Raw genomic sequence first — 22,653 nt, 5'->3', positions numbered from 1 at the left:
CTATGTGAATGCTACAGCTCAGCAATTGATTTGGCAAAGGTGAATGTCAGGGATTTATAAAAGTAGTTAGCACCATTGTCCAGTGGTTAGTTATAGTGTTTTTTCATGCGAACCCCACGACCTTTCAACATACTAATATGATTAATGTTTTACTGGTGAGATATAGGGGCACATTTACTTAGGGTCGAATATCGAGGGTTAATTAACCCTCGATATTCGACTGTCGAAGTTAAATCCTTTGACTTCGAATATCCTTCAAATTGAACGATTTTCCTTTGACCAAAAATTTGTTAGAAAGCCTATGGGGACCTTCCCCATAGGCTAACATTGAGGTTCGGTAGGTTTTACTTGGCGAAGTAGGCGGTCAAAGTTTTTTTTAAAGAGACAGTACTTTCGACAATCGAATGGTCTAACGATTTTTAGTTTGAATCGTTTGATTCGAAGTCGTAGTCAAAGGTCGAAGTAGCCAATTCGATGGTTGAAGTAGCCAAAAAAATCATTTGAAATTCGAAGTTTTTTTTTTATTCTATTCCTTCACTCGAACTAAGTAAATGTGCCCCTCAGTGTCACACTGCACTTTTATGTGATATAACACATAGATGGAGATTCATGATGTATTATACAGCTTAAAATAGCTGAATTTTAGCCCATACTTTTTAAGTTTTTTTTTCTAATTTTTGCAAAACGTAAAAGGAAACCCATACTCCCAGTTCCCATTATTTAAAGAGCAGCTGGTTCTTTCACAGAAGCTCTATAAAACTTCTAGCCATGTTCCCATGTTTTATTTAACCAGAGAAAACCTTTAACATGACAGTAATACAGGAGACTTGAAGGTAGATTCATCACACGACTATACCATTGATGTTGAAAGTATCTACATCAAGTATTCAAATATCATAAAAGAAATACTTATAACTTATGAGAAGAAAATGATCTAAAATGAACATAAATATAGGATTTTATAAAGGTCTCCCTGGACTTTGTGTATGTTATAATTTGAAATCTCAACCTCAGCCTCCGCTTATAGTCAGAACACTGCAAAAACTAGAAACGCAAGATAAACATGACATAGCAACAATCTGTATGAAAGGGAAAATTAAAATATATCATAACTAGAACCTTAAACAAACTGTAAAACATAAGGACAGAGTTATTTATTTTTGTAAAAACCACTTCCTCTCTTTTTACTTATTTCCCAGGGAATCCATTGTAAGAACAACCATAGTGGCTATCATTTGCTAGTGCTATACACATCACTATTGTAAAAATGTAGGAAACAATATTCTTTTCCCATAATAAGTTATATTTAGAGCTGGCTTTAGGGTAAAGTGCTCCCTGACCAAAGTAACATAGTGGGCACCTCTTGACAACTGGCTCCCCTGAAACACAGGTCAGGTTACAGGTCAACACAGTACTCTAAGGGTGGTGGCAGACAGGGAGATTAGTCGCCCAGTGACAAATCTTTGCTTCTGCGGTCGACTAATCTCCCCCCGAAATGCCTTCCTGCCGGGAAGAAAACGAATCCCCGGCGGGATGGCATACAAATCGCAAATCGCAAGTACCCCAAAGTTGCCTCACGAGGAATGCCAGCAGGAAGGCATTTCGGGAAGATTTGTCGCTGGGCGACTTATCTCCCTGTCTGCCACCACCCTAAGGCAGTGCTGCTCAACCGCTGGACAGTGGCCCTCCATTGAAGTCCGGTTGCTTTGATTGTTTAACTTTGTAAAATTCAAAAGGTATCAGAACTGAGATTAACTCGCCCCTGCAATGTTTTCACTTCAGATTCAGGCCCTGCATTGTTCACACTCCGGTGTATTGTTCACACCTTTAAAATCCTGTATTGTTCTCACCTGTAAGGACCTCTGTTGGTCACACCTGTAATACCCTGCATTGATCACACTCTCAGACTGTCAGTGCCCACATTGTTCACCTGTGTCACTGTACATTGCACAGTACGTACTGTTCATTTTAGAGTCGTAGTGATAGGTTTCCTTGTCTCTTACCCTGATCTACCTGTGACTGCTCTACCCTACATGTGTGTGCCATACTCTGCCTGCCCAACTCTGCATGTGTATGCCATAGTCTGCCTGCCCTACTCTGCCTGTGCGTGCCATACTCTGCCTACCCTACTCTGTCTTTGTATGCCATACTCTGCCTGTGTGTGCCCTACTCTGCCTGTGTGTGCCCTACTCTGCCTGTGTTTGCCCTACTCTGCCTGTGTGTGCCCTACTCTGCCTGTGTGTGCCCTACTCTGCCTGTGTGTGCCATACAGGTGACTAGACACGCCATGGTTTAGTTGTACAGTCCCAGGAGAATGCCTGTCTGTGTTTTTAAAGATGCTTGGAAATAAAGACTTTTTTCTTTTATTCTAATATCCCGTGGTTATTGGCTCCAGTCTATCTATTACTTTCCATACTGTGCCTGCCCTACTCTGTGTGTGCCATGCTTTGCCTGTAGTAAGTACTGTAGGTAAGCCTTGTGGGGGTTTGTTATAATTTGCAAATACTTGTTAGGGGGTCACCAGTGTGTTTAATCGTGCACTGGGGGCTGCTGTGCTGTCCACAGGGGAGGAGGAAGAGGCATATGGATTTAAGGGTATGTCTTAATATGACTTAATAAACTTTGAGTTGAGTGACATCCCTGTAGTGAGCACCAACCATTTAGTTCTTTGTCTGCTACCATCATTATGTGAATATGGTCTTAATATTTTTTGTGTTAACATGAGTGTGGTTTAAAGTGAATGTGATTTAAAAAGGGAGCGGCCAAAACTGGCTTCCATTATTGGCCCTCCACCATGCAGACTCGAAAATTCCTACCCACAGTACCACATAAATAAAACAGCACTGCTCTAAGGCTAATATTTAAAAAAAAAAAATTATATATATATATATATATATATATATATATATATATATATATATATATATATATAAATGTTTCTGTGTTTTTATAGAAGTAAATGGCAAGTAAACCCCCTCTTCCTAATGACCTATAGTGTGGCAAGACAGGCTTACCACCACAAAGGCTGCCTTAGTTATACAGTTGGTTTAATGCAGATTGCAGATCAAAAAAAGCCTCTGCTTTATCAACAAAAAGCAGCATATAACAACAAATAAGGGTTCCCTCTAAAGTTGTCAGTATATTTGACTTAGTTAGTTTAGTGAGTATATTTGGCTTAGCGAGAAGATCACTTGTTATAATGCTGTGTTTTATGGTAGTTTCACAGTAGAGCTGCTTCCTCTTCTGCACAAAAGAAAAAAAGAAAAGGAACTTAAATAAAGAGTTCTGATAATTTCCAAACAGATTTATAGTTAAATTGCATGTTTGTGCATGTAGTCTGTTCTTGAGCTGGTCAACCAAAGTCAAATTTTACTGAAAATTCTTTATTGCATTTCAGTATTATAGGTTACAGTTCTTTCTAGTATGTCTTATTATATGTAAAAGTACAGTCTTATTTTTCTTTGCATAACAGTGCAGAATGTTAATTAGCTTTATAAATAAAAAGGGGTGTAATAAAAGCAAATATTTACAATGCAGGAAATTATTTAATATACCATTTGTGAACATCGGAGACCTCAATGTCAAAGTAAACACAGTGTGCAAAGTGCATAAAAATGGCAACAATCATTCTTTTTTTTCACTTTGCACACTGAGTTAGGCAGTCTGCAAATGGCCTCAAACCTCTGTGCCATGTTTCAGACCTGTCGCACAGTCATTGGATCCAGCACTGACTGCATTAGTCAGCAGAGCCAGATGGGAGGAGGCACATAAGTGTCCCGTTACCCACCCCATAGGCACAAGATAGAGAGCAGCAGCAGCAGACAGGGCAGTAAATATTTTCAGCTGTTTAAAAAGATTTCTTTAACACCACTATAGCAAACATTTGAGCAGCATGAGAGTATGGTTATAGCCAGGAATTCTTTGAAAAAAGGGTTATTGCAATAATTATTTAATGCTACTCTTTCTCTTAAAAAGAGCTTTAGTATAGTAAGTAGACAAAATTACTGAAGTCAACTAATTGTTTACTATAGATGAAGAAGGTTCTACCTATTTGCTTTTGTTAATTAAATGATAACGCTCTACTGTTTGTACAACAAACAGGCTGGTAATGTCAACCAAGCTTCTCAGGATTCAAGAGAATATACATGATATATGATTATCTGTCACGTCGACTGTCAAAAGCAAGAGTGAGCCATGACTATATAAATGCTATGTGTATCAAAATTAATGAAATAGAATATGTCATATACAGTAGCCATGATTTCAGCAGAACTGAAAGTAAATCAATGACCTTAGCTGACGCTACTCTAACCTATAATACATTACAGTGCAGTTATGGAGAAGGCATGAAGATACCCTGCAGGCAGCCTGTGGAGATATCCTTGTAGTATTCTAATACAGGTATGAAATCTGTCATCCAGAATACAGAGGACCTGGAGTTTTCCATATAACAAATCTTTCTATGATTTAGATCTTCATACCTTTAGTTTACTAGAAAATCATGTAGACATTAAGGGGCACATTTACTTAGGGTCGAGGGTTTTTATTTATTTTAATCCATCGATCGAACGATTTTCCTTCGACCAAAAATTTGTTAGAAAGCCTATGGGGACCTTACATTGAGGTTCGGTAGGTTTTACTTGGCGAAGTAGGGGATCTAAGTTTTTTTTAAAGAGACAGTACTTCGACTATCGAATGATGGAATATTTTTAGTTCGAATCGTTCGATTCAAAGTCGAAGTTCGAAGTAGCGAATTCGATGGTCGAAGTAGCCAAAAAAACATTCGAAATTCGAAGTTTTTTTTTATTCTATTCCTTCACTCGAGCTAAGTAAATGTGCCCCTAAATAAACCGAACAGGCTGGTTTTGCTTCAAATAAGGATTCATTCTTAGTTTGGCTCAAGTACAAGGTACTGTTTTATTTTATTAATACAGAGAAAAATGAAATAATTTTTCAAAATTTGGATTGTTTCAATAAAAAAGGAGTCTATGCGAGACAGTAATTTGGAGCTTACTGGATAATGTGTTTCTGGATAACATATCCCATACCCTAATGCCATAGCAAATATCCTCTTTGTCTCAGCCACAAAGTCACATAAGCTTTTCAGCTGACCTTTGTTTTCTATTCATTCCACATGTGAGTGAGAGTATCTGTAGTCATGTAAGTATATATGATTAAATGCAATAAAGTTTCTTAATATGCATTATTTTTTCAGAAACACCATTATGTACATTAGGTTAAGATGATTTTAAAGCTTTGCATCTCATGATGACAAGGCAGGCATATAGGAGGTAATTTATCAAAGGTCGTGTTTGTGAGATTTTTTCTACCTCGAATAAACTTACAACACAAATGTTTGGTTATTTTTGAAAAAACCTGAATTTAAAAAACTTAATGGAATGCAAGCAGGTAAAAAAACTCAAATACCTTGAATTTTTAAAGTTTATAGGCAAAAAAAACTCAAATTTATCAAGTTTCCAAGCACAAACCACCGTAAAATTAAAAATCATGAAGGCAAAAAAATCTTCAAATGGTTAAAGGGACCTCTGCCATTGACTTCTACATGACCTCAGGTTTTAGCTGTTTTAGCTTCAGATTGGGGCTTTTAGCAGCTTCGGGGCATAATAAATCTCAAAAAATGTGAGATTTTTTTTTTTTAATGAAGCTACCCCTCTAAAAAACTTTAATAAATAAGTCCCATAAAGTATTTACAAAACAAATAATCCATCACATACCATTACCTTAAATAAACTGACTGACCGACTACTCATAAATACTTAATGCTTGCTTTCATTTTTAATAAACACCCTCAAATGACATTTGCGCCCACTAAAGCATTCAGTTGCATGTTTAAACAACCAGATCCACAAAACTATTATGATAAAAGTACCCCCTATGACAAAAGACTTTTTAGTTGCCTATCTTTAAAATGCACAGAGTAGAGTTACCAAGTCTAATAGCCCTGCAGCAAAACATTATCCCCTTTAAGCTGCAGTTCTTGAAGGCCAAGTGCCGAAAGAAAGAATTGAAAAGCCTGTATACTCTAATACATATAACTAGCACTGGATACATTAATATTTAATATTGTTTTGCAATTTTACCAGAATAAAAAAAGGAAAAAGTACAGCTTTAAAATACAGGGTACATTTATTAACACTGAAGATGAAGTATGAATTTATATTTGGATGTAATTTCTTTTGCCCTAAGTAAAGTCCTGTGAGTGAGGTCTTTTGGAGATTAATTCCTTCTCTATCAATGAAGCAGATAAAAGCCCTGAAGTTGATTTGGTACTTGTATGTGGAAAGTCAAAGGAGCTCTCCATGCAGGTGAAACAAGCCATTCTTAAGCTGCAAAAACAGAAAAAACCCATCCGAGAAATTGCTACAATATTAGGAGGGGCAAAATCTACAGTTTGGTACATCATGAGAAAGAAAGAAAACACTGGTGAACTCAGCAACGCAAAAAAACCAGGACATCCACGGAAGACAACAGTGGTGGATGATCACAGAATCATTTACATGGTGAAGAGAAACCGCTTCACAACAGCCAAACAAAACACACTCCAGGAGGTAGGTGTATCGATATCCAAGTCTACCATAAAGAGAAGACTGCATGAAAGTAAATACAGAGCGTGCACTGCAAGGTCATAAGCATCTTGAATAGAAAGGCTAGAGTGGACTTTGCTAAAAAACATCTAAAAAAGCACAGTTATAGAAAAACATTCTTTGGACAGATAAAACCAAGATCAACCAGAATGATGGCAAGAAAAAAGACTGGAGAAGGCGTGGCACAGCTCATGATCCAAAGCATACCACATCTCTAAAAACATGGCGGAGGCAGTGTGATGGCTTGGGCGTGTATGGCTGCCAGTGGCACTGGGACACTAGTGTTTATCCATAATGTCACACAGGACAGAAGCAGCCAAATTAATTCTGAGCTGTTCAGAGACATACTGTCTGCTCAAATCCAGCTAAAATGTATTAAAAAGGAGGAAACCCAGAATCTGGTGGTGTCCACGAGTTCAAGAAATCAGGCTGTCATTGGCTGCAAAGGGTTTTCAAAAAGGTATTAGAAATTAACATTTTATTTTCAGTTTTTTAATTTGTCCAATTGCTTTCGAGCCCCTGAAATGAAGTGATTGTGTTAAAAAAAGGCTTTAGCTCCTCGCATTTTTATGCAAGCTGAAAGTCTGCAGTTCAACTGCATCTCAGTTGTTTCATTTAAAATTCATTTAAAATTCATTGTGGTAATGTACAGAACCAAAATTAGGAAAAAGTTGTCTCTGTCTAAAGATTTATGGACCCAACTGTATATATATATTGTAAGCAGGATCAGAGGAATAGACAGTTCTAAGCAGGTTAAAGTCCATTTATTATTCCCATTTCTGGGCCAACACCAAAAGATGTGAATAAACAAATAAATAACCCTTGCCCCATATACACCGGGTATTTTCCCTCTCTACGGGATGAGTTCCTCCTGCGTTCAGCGCCTGGATGCATCTGTGTGAGTACCGCACTACAAGAAAAATACAGATTGCTTTTTGGTCTTTGCTCCCCTGCATTTTAATGCAGAAGAACTGACCACAGGGTAACACTGGAGTAAATGCCCATCAATATGAGCCCTAACACTGAAAATTAGTACAAAAGCAAATGTGCCACCAGATGAACAGCCAGAAGAGTGACTATAATAGGGACCAAATTAAGATTTTCTTTTCAACCTGCATTGAGACACATGACTTCACATATGTAACCCCTAACCACAGTCTTCATGACCTTAGAATGCATTGTTGTATCTGCAAGGAGCTTATCTTCTACAGGGTTGTAAATATTGATTATTATCCATGATATCTTTGCGCTGTGTGGGCTCCAGCTGATTTACCCATTATGTCTTTGTGCTACTTTCATTCATTCAGCCGTTCATTCATGAAATAATTGTGCTTCGTGTGCTTGAATGGATTACTGAGTCATCATTCTACTACATAGGTGCGCTAGCTAGGAGTCTAAAGATACATATAAAAGACCTAGGCTTGTGATTTGCCCTACACTTCACTCAAGACACATTACACCAGAGAAAAGAAGAATATCTGACAATCTTGTGGATTCTTCTATAGAATTACAACATACCCACTCCAATAGCATTATTATTGTAAATGAGCAAAACTTTTAATTGTAAAACCATAGCATTTCATTCACATGCATAGCTTTGTGCTATTACTTCAAATAAATTATGATATTACCGTATTGCCTCTACTTATACCATCCTTCCTTACACCGTAGACATTATTATATGTGTTTCTGTATTTTGGGTTACAGCTGAAATCAGGGAACTCACTTCCTGACCCCTTGCAACCAGTGTTTAACTGTCACTTCTTATTTACTGTTTTTTTGTTCCCTTTTCTTCCCTTAGCTGCATAATGAAACCTGTTTTCTTTTTCACAGAGAACGGGTGACACACTTGGTGGAGACTCAGAGAGGTACGTTTTGGTTCATTTAATATTTCATGAGCACTAAGATACCTTTGCTTGAATAAAAGTAACTTTAATTTTGTCAAGGCTTTTAGAGAGGTTTCAATAGATAAACTATATAGGTCTTACAGGTCTATTTTTTTTCCTTTTCAGTAATTCATAAATGGCAATTCATGATTAGTTAATTGGATTAAAATATCTCAGAATGTCCAAAAAAATGTGAATGCTCATAAATAGCATAGAATAGCTGGAACCCATTTTTGTGTAACAGTCCCATTACAAGACCTTTAGACATGATTAAGAAACAGTTTATCTCTTTATATGTGACCGATTGATCTCTGGAAGAGCTTGCCCTAAATGTCAGCTCATTACACTTCAGCTTTAAAGGAAATGAGAACTCAAAGTGTGAAGGCATAGGAGACTGTCTATATGCTTACATCAGAACTTTGTTTTGTTAGATACCAGGGGTAATGTACCAAGACTGCAGGGCAGAATAACTGTATTGTCTCTATTTGCCAAAGAAGCGACCAGTATTTTTAAATGGAATTACTATAATACCAGAAGGCTTTGGGATGAAATAGGGAAGGTCAGAGTGTGAAAAACAATATATCAACATGAAAAGCAAAAGTTGATACAATCTATACTGTGACCCCAAACCTACCCAAGTCTTACCTAGTAACACTCACGTATGCTCCTTGCACTTACATATAGGGCCCTGTTTGCATTTTGCCACCCCTTCTGCTGGAGGTTCAGGGCATGGGAACTCTTGAGCTACTGCCACCTCCGAAGGTGGAAGTAGCTCCAAGGTTTTCACAGTGTCCTGCATCAATCACCATAGTGCATTGATTCTGAAAAAAAAACAGTAGCACGTGTAATTTTGATGGCAAATGCTGGAAATCAAAGTGATCAAGCTTAGAAACCTTTTCAGCTACATTCTGTCCAATTCATGTCAAAACACAATCACAATTGTGCAAATTTTGATGCATTAGGAATAATTGTTTCAGATGCATCACCCCTTTGGGTAAAAAAAAATGATGATTGAGCATGAAAATGCACTTTGCATATTGCACTTGTCTGTTGTTCTGTAAATGACTCCTGAAGTGCCAAAAATTATGAATGAAATTCATTTACATTATGGGGCAGATTTATCAAGAGTCTAAGTGAATTTCTAGGGAATTTTCGAAGTAAAAAAATTCGAAATTCAAAGTAATTTTTTTGGATACTTCGACTATCGAATAGGATACTATGACTTCGAATTTACTTCAAATTCGATTCAAAGTAAAAATAGTTTTAATATTCGACCATTCGATAATCAAAGTACTGTCTCTTACTTTGCCAAATCAAACCTGCCAAATTGCTATGTTAGACGTTACACATTGAATTAAAATCCTTCGATCGATCGCTGAAATCCTACCAATTGTTCGATGCAAAGGATTTAATTGTTCGATCGAACAATTTTAATTCGAACGAAAGATTGCCAAATTCGCTGAAAAAACTTTGAATTCGATGGTCGAATTTCGAAGTATTTTCAACTTCGAAATTTGACCCTTGATAAATCTTCCCCTATGTTTGCAACAGTATGTTCGAAGGTGGGGACATTATTTCACAATTTCCACTTGTTTCTAATGTTTTTCATTTTGCATCTATTTCCTGTCTGTAGTGTGGAAAACCCAAATTATATTTTTATGTGAAATAAACCTTTGCAGAACTAATATAAGCTCAGTGTTTGGGGGAAGGTGATTGTTAAGCCTAATTTATAATGTACTAGTGATAAAATGTAGATGAAAATGGTGGGTCATTGCACAAAGGATTTATGTAACTGGATATATATTTTTAAAAAATGAACTGAAATACAGATATAACCAAAGCAGATCTGTATAAAAAACAATGTTATTCTTAGAACACTGTAAAGACATTTACTTTTGATATTCAATACTCATGTGCATGATGATCTCATGAGAAACAAATATAAAGTGCATCAATTAGTTTAAATACTATTGAGGATATGTTTGTTATCTATTATATATTAGTGCACTGTAACATAGAATTTGTGGCTTCTCTGACAAAGATAGAAAGGTGAAAATGGTCATATTTCTTACAAACAAATGAAATGCTGCTTATGTGCATGGAAACAGATGAATCACAGATTCCTCCTCCTCCTTTTCCTCCTCCTCAATGTGTAACAAAATGAGAGTTTCCGTATCAACTGAAATAAAAAAATGTACCTGGCATTTAAGAACATACACCCACCACTGTTTACAGTAATGCTGTATTAAGGAGTTTGTTGGCCCAAGGAATAAAACCCATTGGTGGGCACTTGTAATGCACATGATTAGCAAGTTTTATGGCAATGCTAAGCTCTTTAATGCCTCACGAGGAAACTTCAGGCGACTTCGGAAAACGAATCGCCAGGTGTGATTAGCGCCGGCGTTTTTTTCATTTTAGCCAGGGAAGGCGTTTGGGGAGATTGGTCGCCGCAAAGATGAGGCGATTAGTCGCCAGGCGACCAAATCTCCCCAAAACGCCCAGTGTGGCCTAACTCTTAAAGTTATTGCAATTGAAATGATGGCCCACCCATGTCTTGGTCCCCAGTGGGAGTTTAGTGTTGGTTTTAAGTCTGTACAAATTGTTAACAAATAGTTTCAGAGAAGTTATATTGTGCTACAGAACTTGCATCTGAAAATGTGGCACAGAACAACACTTATGGGAATTCAGCGTTAAAGTTGTTTTCTCTCTCAAAAGCACTAGTAATACAGGTATGTGATCTATAAGGCCAGTACAACTACTACAATCAAATATTAAATAAATCCAATACTATCTATCTAGCTATCATCTATCGATACATAATTTTCATCAAGAAACATGTTGTAAACATGTTTACATAGTGTAATCTAATCTAATCTTGTTGGTGTTCCAATATTGCCCTTTAAATGAGTAGCTGGTTACTCCTCCCTTTCCAAAGGATGAACACAAATATTCCTATTTAGATAGGAAACGTTAAACATAAGGGTAGACGAGAAAAAAAGAATTAGCCAACATCAGATACAAATGTCTTTGAAATGTATTCCTTTTGTGGTCATGGGAAACACCAGTGTTATGCAAACATTTCTCTACAGCAGAAACCCACAACAACCAAGATTATTGCTTTTATCATTCCAACTATAACAGACCTGACCACGCCAACTGCAGATTGCTTGCTATGGGTTATAAAGATGTGAATACAGGAAGAATTCACTGGCACACAAGGGTTCTTTCAAGCAGGTACAAGCCCTTGCTATATTTTATTTGCAGAGGTGCAACGTTTCGGGGTAAACCCCTTTATCAAGCATATCAATGCTTGATAAAGGGGTTTACCTCGAAACGTTGCACCTCTGCAAATAAAATATAGCAAGGGCTTGTACCTGCTTGAAAGAACCCTTGTGTGCCAGTGAATTCTTCCTGTATTCGTATTGTTGAGGTTGCCGAGGCCTCCATCACAGTGCACCGGGTCATCTTATCGTGGAGAGCCAGGGTGTGCAAGCGTGGTAATCTTGTACTGATTATAAAGATGTGATGCATTTTGGCCATGTTTGTGGATAGCCCCATTTCAAAGTTCAAACTTGTCATTTGCTAAACATGGTTTATATACAGCCATACTAAAGCAGTGGTTGTTCACATTTAAATTAACTTTTTAGTATGATGTAGACGTTGGTATTCTGAGACAATTTGCAATTGGTATTGATTTTTTGTGGTTTTTCCAGTTATTTAGCTTTTTGTTCTGCAGCTCTCCGGTTTGCAATTTCTGCAGATATCTGGCTGCTAGGGTCTTGTTTACCTTAGCAACTAGGCAGTGGTTTAAAAGAGAGAGTGACTGGAATATGAATAGGAAAGGGACTGAATTACAAGACATTTAAAGCTTCAGTGCTTATCCTGGGAGTTGGGGCCCTTGGCAATTTGATGTATTATAAATGCATTGTAGCAGCTCCCTCTAATGTAACTACTGGCCATTCTCTCTAAGTATTTTAAACACTTTAAAAGGTTACAGACAGTTGTCCTCTCCTTCAGCCACCTCTACTATCTGCCATTGCTAGCATCATTGTGAATGAAATCTCACTTCATCTTTGGAAATTATTTGCCTAATTTATCCCACTATGAAAGACTACAGCTTATTTGATGATTGAATCACAGAGGCAGTTACATGAGGTGACAGGAGTAGAATGGAAGCAGAGAAGTTTAACACCAGCAGTTTTCTCGAAAGAGGCTAAATAACTGATTCTCTTGATAATTATTTAAATAATGTAATGTATTTAATTTATATTATATATATATATATATATTTGATATAACTTTTTGTTGGCATTTATAATTCAATACTCTCGGAAGCCTCTTTAACTTAATGCTGCCTTAAATATATTTACATAGGGAATTGCTTACAAACAAGATGAAACTATAAAACTTTTTTTTCCTTTACACATATTCTGATTTTCTGGGAATCATATGAAAGCACCAAAACTCTTTTATGTTTGTAGCCCGTATACATGCATCAGTAAGCAAGCTTGCCCTTGTTAGAAAGAGGTCTTTCTCCTATTCAGTTTTGATAAGGCACACTCACAGCATCACCACCTGCATGTTTGTTGCTCTTGACTCGCATGAGGTTTATTTGGACAGTTATAAAAAAACACACAAAAAGGGAATAAAGAATAGATATTTGCATAAAGGGCCTAGTAAATACAATAGGGCATAACTAAGGAAAAGAGAAATATTATTTTCACAGCTTTCTACAAATGCCTACTAGCAAAGTGTTTTAGAAATATTAGGCGGAACTTGTAAATAAAAGTACAGGACATTTTCCTTTCTTGATGTTACTGGACCTTTAATGTGGGATACATCCAGTGGCTCAAGAAACAAGCATTAAACAATCTCTTCTTCTGAAACCGAAAACCTCGACAATCTGATTTACTTTGGCAAAGCAATTACAATAAAAAGGAATCCAAATCATAACTGTATTTTATGATTAAAAATTAAGTTAAATGGCAGCTTCATCAGTGGGGAAAGATTGAGAATTTTTTGATTTTGTTAAACATGATAATGCAGGTCTTGGCAGGAATAGGGAGGCCTTTTTCACAGCATGACATGTTTAAAATTCTAGGCTGGTGCTTCATTTGAAGATAATAAAGTCTGTCAGGAATGTGATTAGGTGCCGCTGATTGTGTAACTCACGGATGCGAGAAAAAAAAAACAATTTAATTTCAGTTGAGCTTTGTGAGTTCTGAAAATAGAAAATAACTATTGTAGCCAGACATATGAAGCTTACGAATGCTAATATTACAACTGAAGGGGAATAATTACCAGTGTTTGTTTTCTGTCTTGCAAGACTGCGATGCTTTTAATAAAAATATGAGCATGTTAAGACGTCCTTAGGATTAACAACTGCTCCATTTAAAATCCTTCCACCTGTTGCTGAAATATGAGCTGGCACTTATCGACTTTTCAAATGCACTGCAATAAAAACTGTGAGAGTCGTCGAGAGAACATTTATGGAAAATAATCTAGGAAAATAAAACTTTATAGAGACTGCTGAAGTGTTACATCTAGATAATAAAATATGATTTGGGTAGAATTCATATTGAATCATACTCAATCAATGCACAAGATTTTTTTAGAGTAACTTCCATGTTATGCCATATCTCTCCTCAGATTCTATCAAATGGTATTGGTCTGGCATATCACATGGACGTACCCTTGTTCTCTAATAGTTTATTTTTGTATCTTTTGGACAAACTCATCACTGTAATTTAGAAATAAACTTTCACACACTGTTATGCTAAAGAATTCTGTATTCTGATGGGGAGGAAGTGTAGTGGCAAAAGAATGAGCCCCTCCAATCCCCTTCACCCTTAGGACCCCTAAAAATAAGTATTTCCCACCAGTGAGGTGGGACTTCTAGAAACTGTAGGTCTTTTGCTACTTCTGAAACTTTCCACTGAGGCCAATGAGAATGTAACGTACGGTATCCCTAACCCAAAACTAACTCCAATGTTCAGGTCTAAGACTGCTCTTCTGCCTGTAGCAGCCGCCTTTGGCTTCGGGTGGAGCCCTCTGCTACTCAAGATGCCTCCAGGTCTTAATGCGGGAGAACCAATGACAGAGTTCTGGGCGAGCACAGGAACCAAACGTGTGCTGATAGGATGAAGGAGCAGTATGCTGATTCGAAGAACAGGCAGGGTCAAACCAAAACGGGCAATGCACAACAATATGGGTAACAAGGTCAGGGTCACAGGCCAAGCAGAGAGGAATAAGCACAGTATCAAAAAGGAGTCAGAAGAGTAGTCAGGCCAGGCATAGGGTCAGTTCAGGCAACAGGAATGAATAGTCAGGGACAGGCATGGGAAAACGATCAAAAAACTGGACTAGAAAGCAACCAGGAACTTTGGAAGTAACCTTTACTTTGGGCAATACAATTTAGCCCAATATTTGAATTTTGTGCCTTGTGCAATGACGTCACGTGGTGCTTCGGGTATTTCCCGATTCCCCGAAGTGTCAGGCAACCCGGGAAAAACAGCCTGCCAGGTAATTTTATTACAGAGAAGTAATATATTTTGACTCCTAGCATTTTAACAAGAAATAGATTCAGAAATAACATGTTCTCTATGCTATAGCCCTCACAGAGAATTTGTTCATTGGGGAATGGCTGATTCAGTCATTTAGTAATACGACTGTAAAGAAATCATGGTGCAGGAGTGAAAAATGAAATGAAACCAAGCAAATCTTACTGATATCATATAAGCTTGGACAAAGGTAGTTGGCAAGTTATCAGTGATGCATGTATATCAGATATGTGTGACCTTTCACCAATAAACAGGGTTTGTGGCGCTTCAGCAAGCCTTGAATATATGAAATTTTGCAGCTGAGTATTTAGAGTAGGGTTGTCCGACCTGCAGCTTGGAGATATTATGACATACAACTCTCAACTTTAAAGAAAATGGTTGTGAAATATTTTGTGTGTTTTTACATTATAGAAAATGGAAACTAAATAGTTTGCCTTAAATGATTTTAGATGAATATAGTTGAGTTACTTGTTACTACTTCCCCAACAGAAGCAATATGTTCTTATTTTTCTAATAAATTACACTACCATTTTGACACCCATCAGTTATTATAGACTGGGTGATACATCAGTCCTGTCCTTTGTCATTTCATAATGAATTAAATGCTTTTCTTTATTGTACAGGTATGGGACCTGTTATCCAGAATGCTCAGGCCTGGGGTTCTCCGGATAAGGGGCCTTTCTGTAATTTGGATCTCTGTACCTTAAGTATGCTAAAAAAAATCATTTAAACATGAATTGAACCCAACAGGACTGTTCTGCCTCCAGTGATGGTTATTTATATCTTAGTTGGGATCAAGTACATGGTACTGTTTTATTATTAGAGAGAAAAAGGGAATCATTTTTAAAAATTTGAATAGATTAAAATGGAGTCAATGGGAGGTGGCCTTCCCGTAATTCGGAGCTTTCTGGATAACGGATTTCCTAATAATCGATCCCATACCTGTATATGCAGATTTTGTGGCTTCTTACTACCAGTTGCTAATAATGGAAAACCTGATCACTTTCTACTGTTCATTATATATTCTGTTATTTGTTACAGGTACACAACTTCAGCTGCCGAGCGCCAAGGAATCACATCGATGAGGAAGGTACATATTTTAAAGTTACGTTTAGAATTAGCATTGTGATCAAAAAAATTATCAAATAGTCTGCTGAAGATAAGTTTATTGACACATGATTACTGGAATGGAGACGTGCTTGGTCTCATTCCCATTCCCAGTTCATTATCAAACTCTTTAATTAAAAGAATCAAAGAAGTAGCTAGAAATGTTGTACATTATGATTTGTGCTTCTGTACCAGCCCAAGGCAACCACAGCCCTTTAGCAGTAAAGATCTGTGCCTCCCAAGATGCCCCAGTAGCTCCACATCTTCTTTTCTGCTGATTCACTGCACATGCTCTGTGCTGCTGTCACTTACTGAGTTTAGGGACCTACTCACAATATACAGTACCCATAAAATATAAATGTCACAATATAAGGCTGCACAGAAACCAGTGCAACTAGCATCAGAATTTAATAACCAGCCCTGTAGCATCAGCTTATATTACAGACAAACCTCATTTTCTGCTAGATAATTAGTGACAACCCCTAAGCTTAGCTTCTCAACAGCTGCTCAGAGCCCACTGAGCATGTGAGTGTTGCAATCACTTTCCAAGATGGTGACCCCTGTGACAAGTTTGAAGTCCTGGATCATTGCTGCTATTGACAAGCTGAAACTTTAGGCTGGTGAAATAAGTGCAGTATATGAAATATGACATTTTTAGCCATATTCATTTTTAGAGTTTAGTTGTCCTTGAAGGAGTTGGTTACCTTTAAATTAACTTGTAGTATGATGCATAGAATGATATAGAATGAGAGAAAATGCAATCTAAAAGTGAACTCCTTGTTTATTATGCCTGAGACAGACAAGATAGTGGGATGGTATAACTCACTATACCAAGCTTATTATCAATCTCTGCCGTAGGACTCCACTTTTCCCTTTCTTCACATTTTAGTAAACATAAAACACACTCAGATCATAAATATGTAACTTATAATGTTACAGTGTTTATAGAGATGTTCCTCTTAGGATCCAGGCAATGCTATAGACAGTAGTGTATTATTGTCATCCACTGTATTATTTAAAATAGAATTTGTATTTTTATAGATTTCTATTTTTGCTGTTTGAAAACATTGATGTATGCCATTGAGTCCCATGTGCATTTTGTTGCTACATATGCCAAACCTGTCCTCAAAAGAATTACATTATTGTTCATAGTTGGTCTCTGAATACAGTAAATAATGCCCCAGGCAGGACCGTGTTAAGGGAATCGGTTAAATTTTTTCATTGAAAACCACCAACCAGAGGTAATGTGTTAAGTGCTATTCTGCTCAAATACGTGGCTTATATGAAAAAGGTTCACTCTAGCTAAAAGGTCAGCCAGAGGGAAGTTAATTAAGAGACTAACATAGATGTTGCATAACTCCGTTTTGTTCATATAGAGGTAAACTTTATAAAGCATAAAATGTGTATTTGGATTTGCTCTAGTGTCATTCACTAAAAATCAATCTGGAGTATTGCGAGGGATTCAATATATTTCAAATCATTTTTTACAACTAGCTGTATTTGTCTTCTCCGTCCAAAATATGCATTTCATTTTCCTTACAAGAGAGCCCCCAATATATAAATCAATGCACTTGTCACTACACTGGACAGTGCATATCCCATATTGTTCTTGTGCTAGGTCATAGGTCTTTGGGTCTTAATAGTTTCTGTTTCAGTGTGTTGCTTGGTTTGTAAAACCCAGGAATGTGTGATGAATACTGTGTATTGGCCATTTTCCCTGTTTAAACTCGTTTTTCTTTTGACAAATGTCCAGTCTGGATATCCACAAAGCATCAACGTTTCTCTGAGATGCTTTGATTCCTTATACTTACACTCTGGGGCAGATTTATCAAGGGTCAAAGTGAAAATTCCAATTGTTAAATTCGAATTTTGATGTAATTTTAGTGTACTTCAAATAGGTAATAGTTTGAATCGAATTTGAAAAATTCAAATATCAAAATTTATCATGTACTGTCTCTTTAAAAACTAGATTTCGACTATTCGCCATCTAAAACCTTTGCTGTTTTAGCCGATGGGGGACCTCCTAGAACCTATTTGGAGTCAAAGGTTTTTTTGAAAATACTTTGATTCAAATTAGATCGAATAGGATCTGAATTCAAATCGAACGTTTGAATACAGCCACCCGAAGTTAAAAAATTAGTTTTGTTTTTTTTAAAATAAATTTCGGTTGGTCTTTTTTTATTCGAATTTCGAGGTGATGGGAGTTTAAAAAAACCTCGAAATTCGACCCTTGATAAATCTGCCCCTCTGTGTTGATTTTCACAGCTTAGGCCAGGTGGTTCTGATAACCACCAGTTTAAGTTTCAGTAGGTAGTAGAAGTCATTCCAAAAAAGGGCAGTTAGTTGTCTTTTACATTTTCCTCCAATAAAGGCTGGAAATGTTTGTGTTTTGATCTTGACCCAGGTGACAGAATGATGTCAAAGGTTAAACTGAGAGAGATTGTCGACAGTTTAAATTCTGTGGCATAGGGGTAAAATTATGCCTGAACAGTTTTATTCTGATTATGCTTTAAGATACTTTGTGTGTATGGTAAATTGCTTATGTATATTTTAATAAAGAAATATATTCTAAATACTCTTGTATTATGTGTTTTTGCAGTCTTTCCATTCCGCATCTTTGAGGGTTAAAACGAAAAAGAGGTCAAAAGGTAAAATAGAATTGATATGATAGAAAATGTGCTTGTAATCAAAAATAACACTGGTGGGGTGGTCATTACTAATACATAATTATAGAATGATGGCTTTTATGTTTTTGAAAGGCATAATCTGCAGCTGTATGTTTCAATTATTATTTGTCTCTTTTCTGCCTCCTCTAATATTGTCTTTTATTCTGGTATCTGGTTGGCATTAACAACCCCAGCAGAGTGAATTGAAGGGTTGTTTTCCTGTACTATTTCTAGTCTGTGTAGCATTCAAGTCAAACTTATGATTTGTTTCATAAAAAATTAAAACTAAACTATTCCAAAGTCAAAAACATGTAAATAAAAATGTAAATAAATACTGTACTTTAAAATAAGTTAATATATAATATATAGTACAGGTAGGGGATCCGTTATCCAGAAACCAGTTATCCAGAAAAATCCAAATTAAGGAAAGGCTATATCCTATTGGGGCAAATTTGGTAAAGGGCGAATTGACTAACGCTGGCATAAATTCGTTAGAGGAGATAGACTGTAGCGTACTTCGCACTCTAACGCCAGGCGAATGGGCGTAACTACGCAAATTCACTAAGATGCGGATTTTACTGAACATTACCTCTTGTGACAGATTTGCCTTCGCCACCTCAGACCAGGCGAAGTGCAATAGAGTAGATAGGACTTCTTCAAAAAATTGTTGAAAATTTTTCTAAGTCCCAAAAAACGCTGGCGACTTTTCAGTTTTTCCGGTTTTTTTTTTAGGGTACCCCCCCTACATTTCCTAACATATGGCACATAAACTATACAGCAGGCTCATGTGTACAACATAACAACTCTATTTTCTTTTATTAAGGTTCCCTGGGCTTGTGTAGTGTAATGTATTTGCTGCAACATATACATCCATTGAACTTTAACTTCCAGCCGTATGCTAATTAGCCAACACTAGCGCAACTTCGCTGGACGCAACTTTGCTTTTTAGTGAATTAGCGTGGTCTGTGCCTATAATTTTAATGTAAAAATGTTGATTAGGTCACTACGTAGTTTTGGGACATTACTAAAAATGTTGTCTTAGTTTGTATAATATGCTGGCAATGAGTGAAAGTTATAAGGCTAGTGGCCTTCTTTTGGACATCACAGCTTCTGTTTCTTTCTCAGGAAGCTCCCTAACTGGTGGAAGCAGAAGGCGGATTTCTTGCAAAGATTTGGGTCATGGTGACTGTGAAGGCTGGCTGTGGAAAAAGAAAGATGCCAAAGGTTACTTCACACAAAAGTGGAAAAAATACTGGTTCATTCTTAAAGATTCTTCACTGTACTGGTACACAAACCAAAATGTAAGTAACAGCAAAACTTTTTTTCAGCAGCCATGCATCACTGTGAATTTTCATCATTGGCTGGTAAACCCCCACCCAATTCCTCTTAAATGGTTGGCTGAGACCCTGACTTTCTTATGTGAAAATAATGTAAATCATACTGCACCCTGTTCAGCCAAACACACCGATAAAGCTTGCTACTTTTGAAATATTATTGTTGCTGCAGTAATGGCTCCATAACAAGGCTTTTTTGATCACCACACCACCAATATCCCCAGGCCAACCCTACACTTGTAAGAGGGTTGCCGGGTGTTGTATGGAAAGTGTGACATGTGTGAAATGTGTGAAAAGTGTAAAGTTTGCTAAATGTTGAATTGTTGAAATTGTCTGTAAAACAGTGTAATTTGTGAGAGTCACCACATGGGGGTAGCTGAGTTTAAATATGTTTAGTTGCAGTTCCTGCCCGACCACTAGTGGGAGATAGAGAGGAAAAAAGGTATTTAAAGGGATACTGTCATGGGAAAAAACATATTTTTCAAAATGAATCAGTTAATAGTGCTGTTCCAGCAGAATTCTGTGCTGAAATCCATTTCTCAAAAGAGCAAACAGATTTTTTTATATTTAATTTTAAAATCTGACATGGGGCTAGACATTTTGTCAATTTCCCAGCTGCCCCAAGTCATGTGACGTGTGCCTGCACTTCAGGAGAGAAATGCTTTCTGGCAGGCTGCTGTTTTTCCTTCTCAATGTAATTGAATGTGTCTCAGTGGGACATGGGTTTTTACTATTGAGTGCTGTTCTTAGATCTACCAGGCAGCTGTTATCTTGTGTTAGGGAACTGCTATCTGGTTACCTTCCCATTGTTCTTTTGTTGGGCTGCTGGGGGGAAAAAGGGAGGGGGGTGATATCACTCCAACTTGCAGTAGAGCAGTAAAGAGTGATTGAAGTTTATCAGAGCACAAGTCACATGACTTGGGGCAGCTGGGAAATTGACAATATGTCTAGCCCCATGTCAGATTTCAAAATTGAATATAAAAAAATCTGTTTGCTCTTTTGAGAAATGGATTTCAGTGCAGAATTCTGCTGGAGCAGCACTATTAACTGATGCATTTTGGAAAAACATTTTATTTCCCATGACAGTATCCCTTTAAGGAGATGACACCTGGGTGGGGTTCTTTTCCAATCTGGAAGTAGGTAGAGACAGGGCTCTGAGTACGAAGTACTACAAAATCCGGGCTATGCTCAATTATAACTTGTTTTAGCGTCAGGTGCAAGCTGCTGGTCCCCTTGCCAGGGACCCACGTATAACTGCAAGAAACACATGCTGCAGCACTCTGAATCCTGTGAAAGTGGTTTATTGTGCCAACAAACAATGCAACATTTCGGCTTGAGAAAGGGAGTTGACCCGAAACCAAGTTTGTTTGTTGGCACAATAAACCCCTTTCACAGGATTTGGAGTGCTGCAACGTGTGTTTCTTACAAAGTACTAGGTACTTCAGATAGTTTAGGGTACAGCTAGCATGGGTAGTTTGGACCCCAACAAGGAGGTTGAGGCCTAAGAGTCATGGCTAAATCAGTGAGGGCAGAAGTTAGGCATAGGGGCATCCTGAAGGAGGGGCCGAGGAAAATTGCTACCGGGAGAAGGGGCGGGGGGGTGTAGCGTGTACACCAGGCTGTCAGGACCGGGAGGTGGTGAGTGACTCCGGATAGGGATGTACCTGAAATGCCCTGGAGGGAGGGTATGCGAATACTGAAGAGTGTATGTTCTACAAGTGTGGGAGAAACCCAGTTTGAGCCGACGAGTGAGTGAATGAATGAATGAATGCATGATTGTACTTATTTGGAAGAATGGAAAAGTATCCCTGACAGAGTGTATATATGGTCTGCTGCAATAAATGTTTTTTTTGTGTGGACTATTGGTGTTGGACTCCCTGACTTATCCTGAAGCCAACCAAATATTCCCCTTACACACTCTGTGCTGGTTTCTGGTGAGGTCATTATTCCACTGCTTACAATCATGAAAATGAAATTTGCCTAATACATGTTAGCTGCACATTGATCTAACCAGCAGTTTCTCTTTTACTTCTGCAGGATGAAAAGGCAGAAGGCTTTATTAGTTTACCTGAATTCAGGATAGATCGGGCCATTGAATGCAGAAGGAAACAGTAAGTAATTATATGTTGTATCCTAATTGGGTGCAGTATTTAACAAAACACACAGACACACCATAACACCCAACCTGTACTAAAGCAGAATGAAAACAATCTGTTGTCACTGGCTGATGGTGCCACCAAATAAACAGTGCCTTCTATTCTTTTTCCTATTGCAGGTTTTGGCTACTGTACACCAGCCAAAATCTATTCAGATACAAAAGCAGTATGTTTGCATTATACATCAGTATAAAACAGATTGTGAAGAAGGTATATTACACCGAGAAATTTCTCTTAATCCAATTTCATTGGATTATTATCAGAAATAATAGGAAATATTGTGTATAGGTTGCTACAGAATGGCAGTACGCTACAACAGAGTATAAAAATGATACATTC

General features: G+C 37.4%; 1 protein-coding gene across 3 annotated transcripts in view; it reads left to right on the top strand.

The window, feature by feature from the left end:
* The window catches only part of LOC108698914 (connector enhancer of kinase suppressor of ras 2-like), a 306,790-nt gene that overhangs the window by 259,843 nt on the left and 24,294 nt on the right, over window positions 1-22,653 (top strand). For all 3 annotated transcript variants that reach the window (XM_041572777.1, XM_041572776.1, XM_041572775.1), the window contains exons 14-18: window positions 8,439-8,473; window positions 16,093-16,141; window positions 18,758-18,806; window positions 19,950-20,125; window positions 22,196-22,269. In XM_041572777.1, coding sequence (XP_041428711.1) covers window positions 8,439-8,473; window positions 16,093-16,141; window positions 18,758-18,806; window positions 19,950-20,125; window positions 22,196-22,269 — 383 coding nt within the window. The remainder of the gene's footprint in view (window positions 1-8,438; window positions 8,474-16,092; window positions 16,142-18,757; window positions 18,807-19,949; window positions 20,126-22,195; window positions 22,270-22,653) is intronic.

Source organism: Xenopus laevis, chromosome 8L (assembly GCF_017654675.1).
Source record: "Xenopus laevis strain J_2021 chromosome 8L, Xenopus_laevis_v10.1, whole genome shotgun sequence".
Classification (NCBI taxonomy): Eukaryota; Metazoa; Chordata; class Amphibia; order Anura; family Pipidae; genus Xenopus; species Xenopus laevis.
The sequence above is the reverse complement of the archived record's forward strand: the minus strand, read 5'-3'. Positions and strand labels throughout refer to the sequence as shown.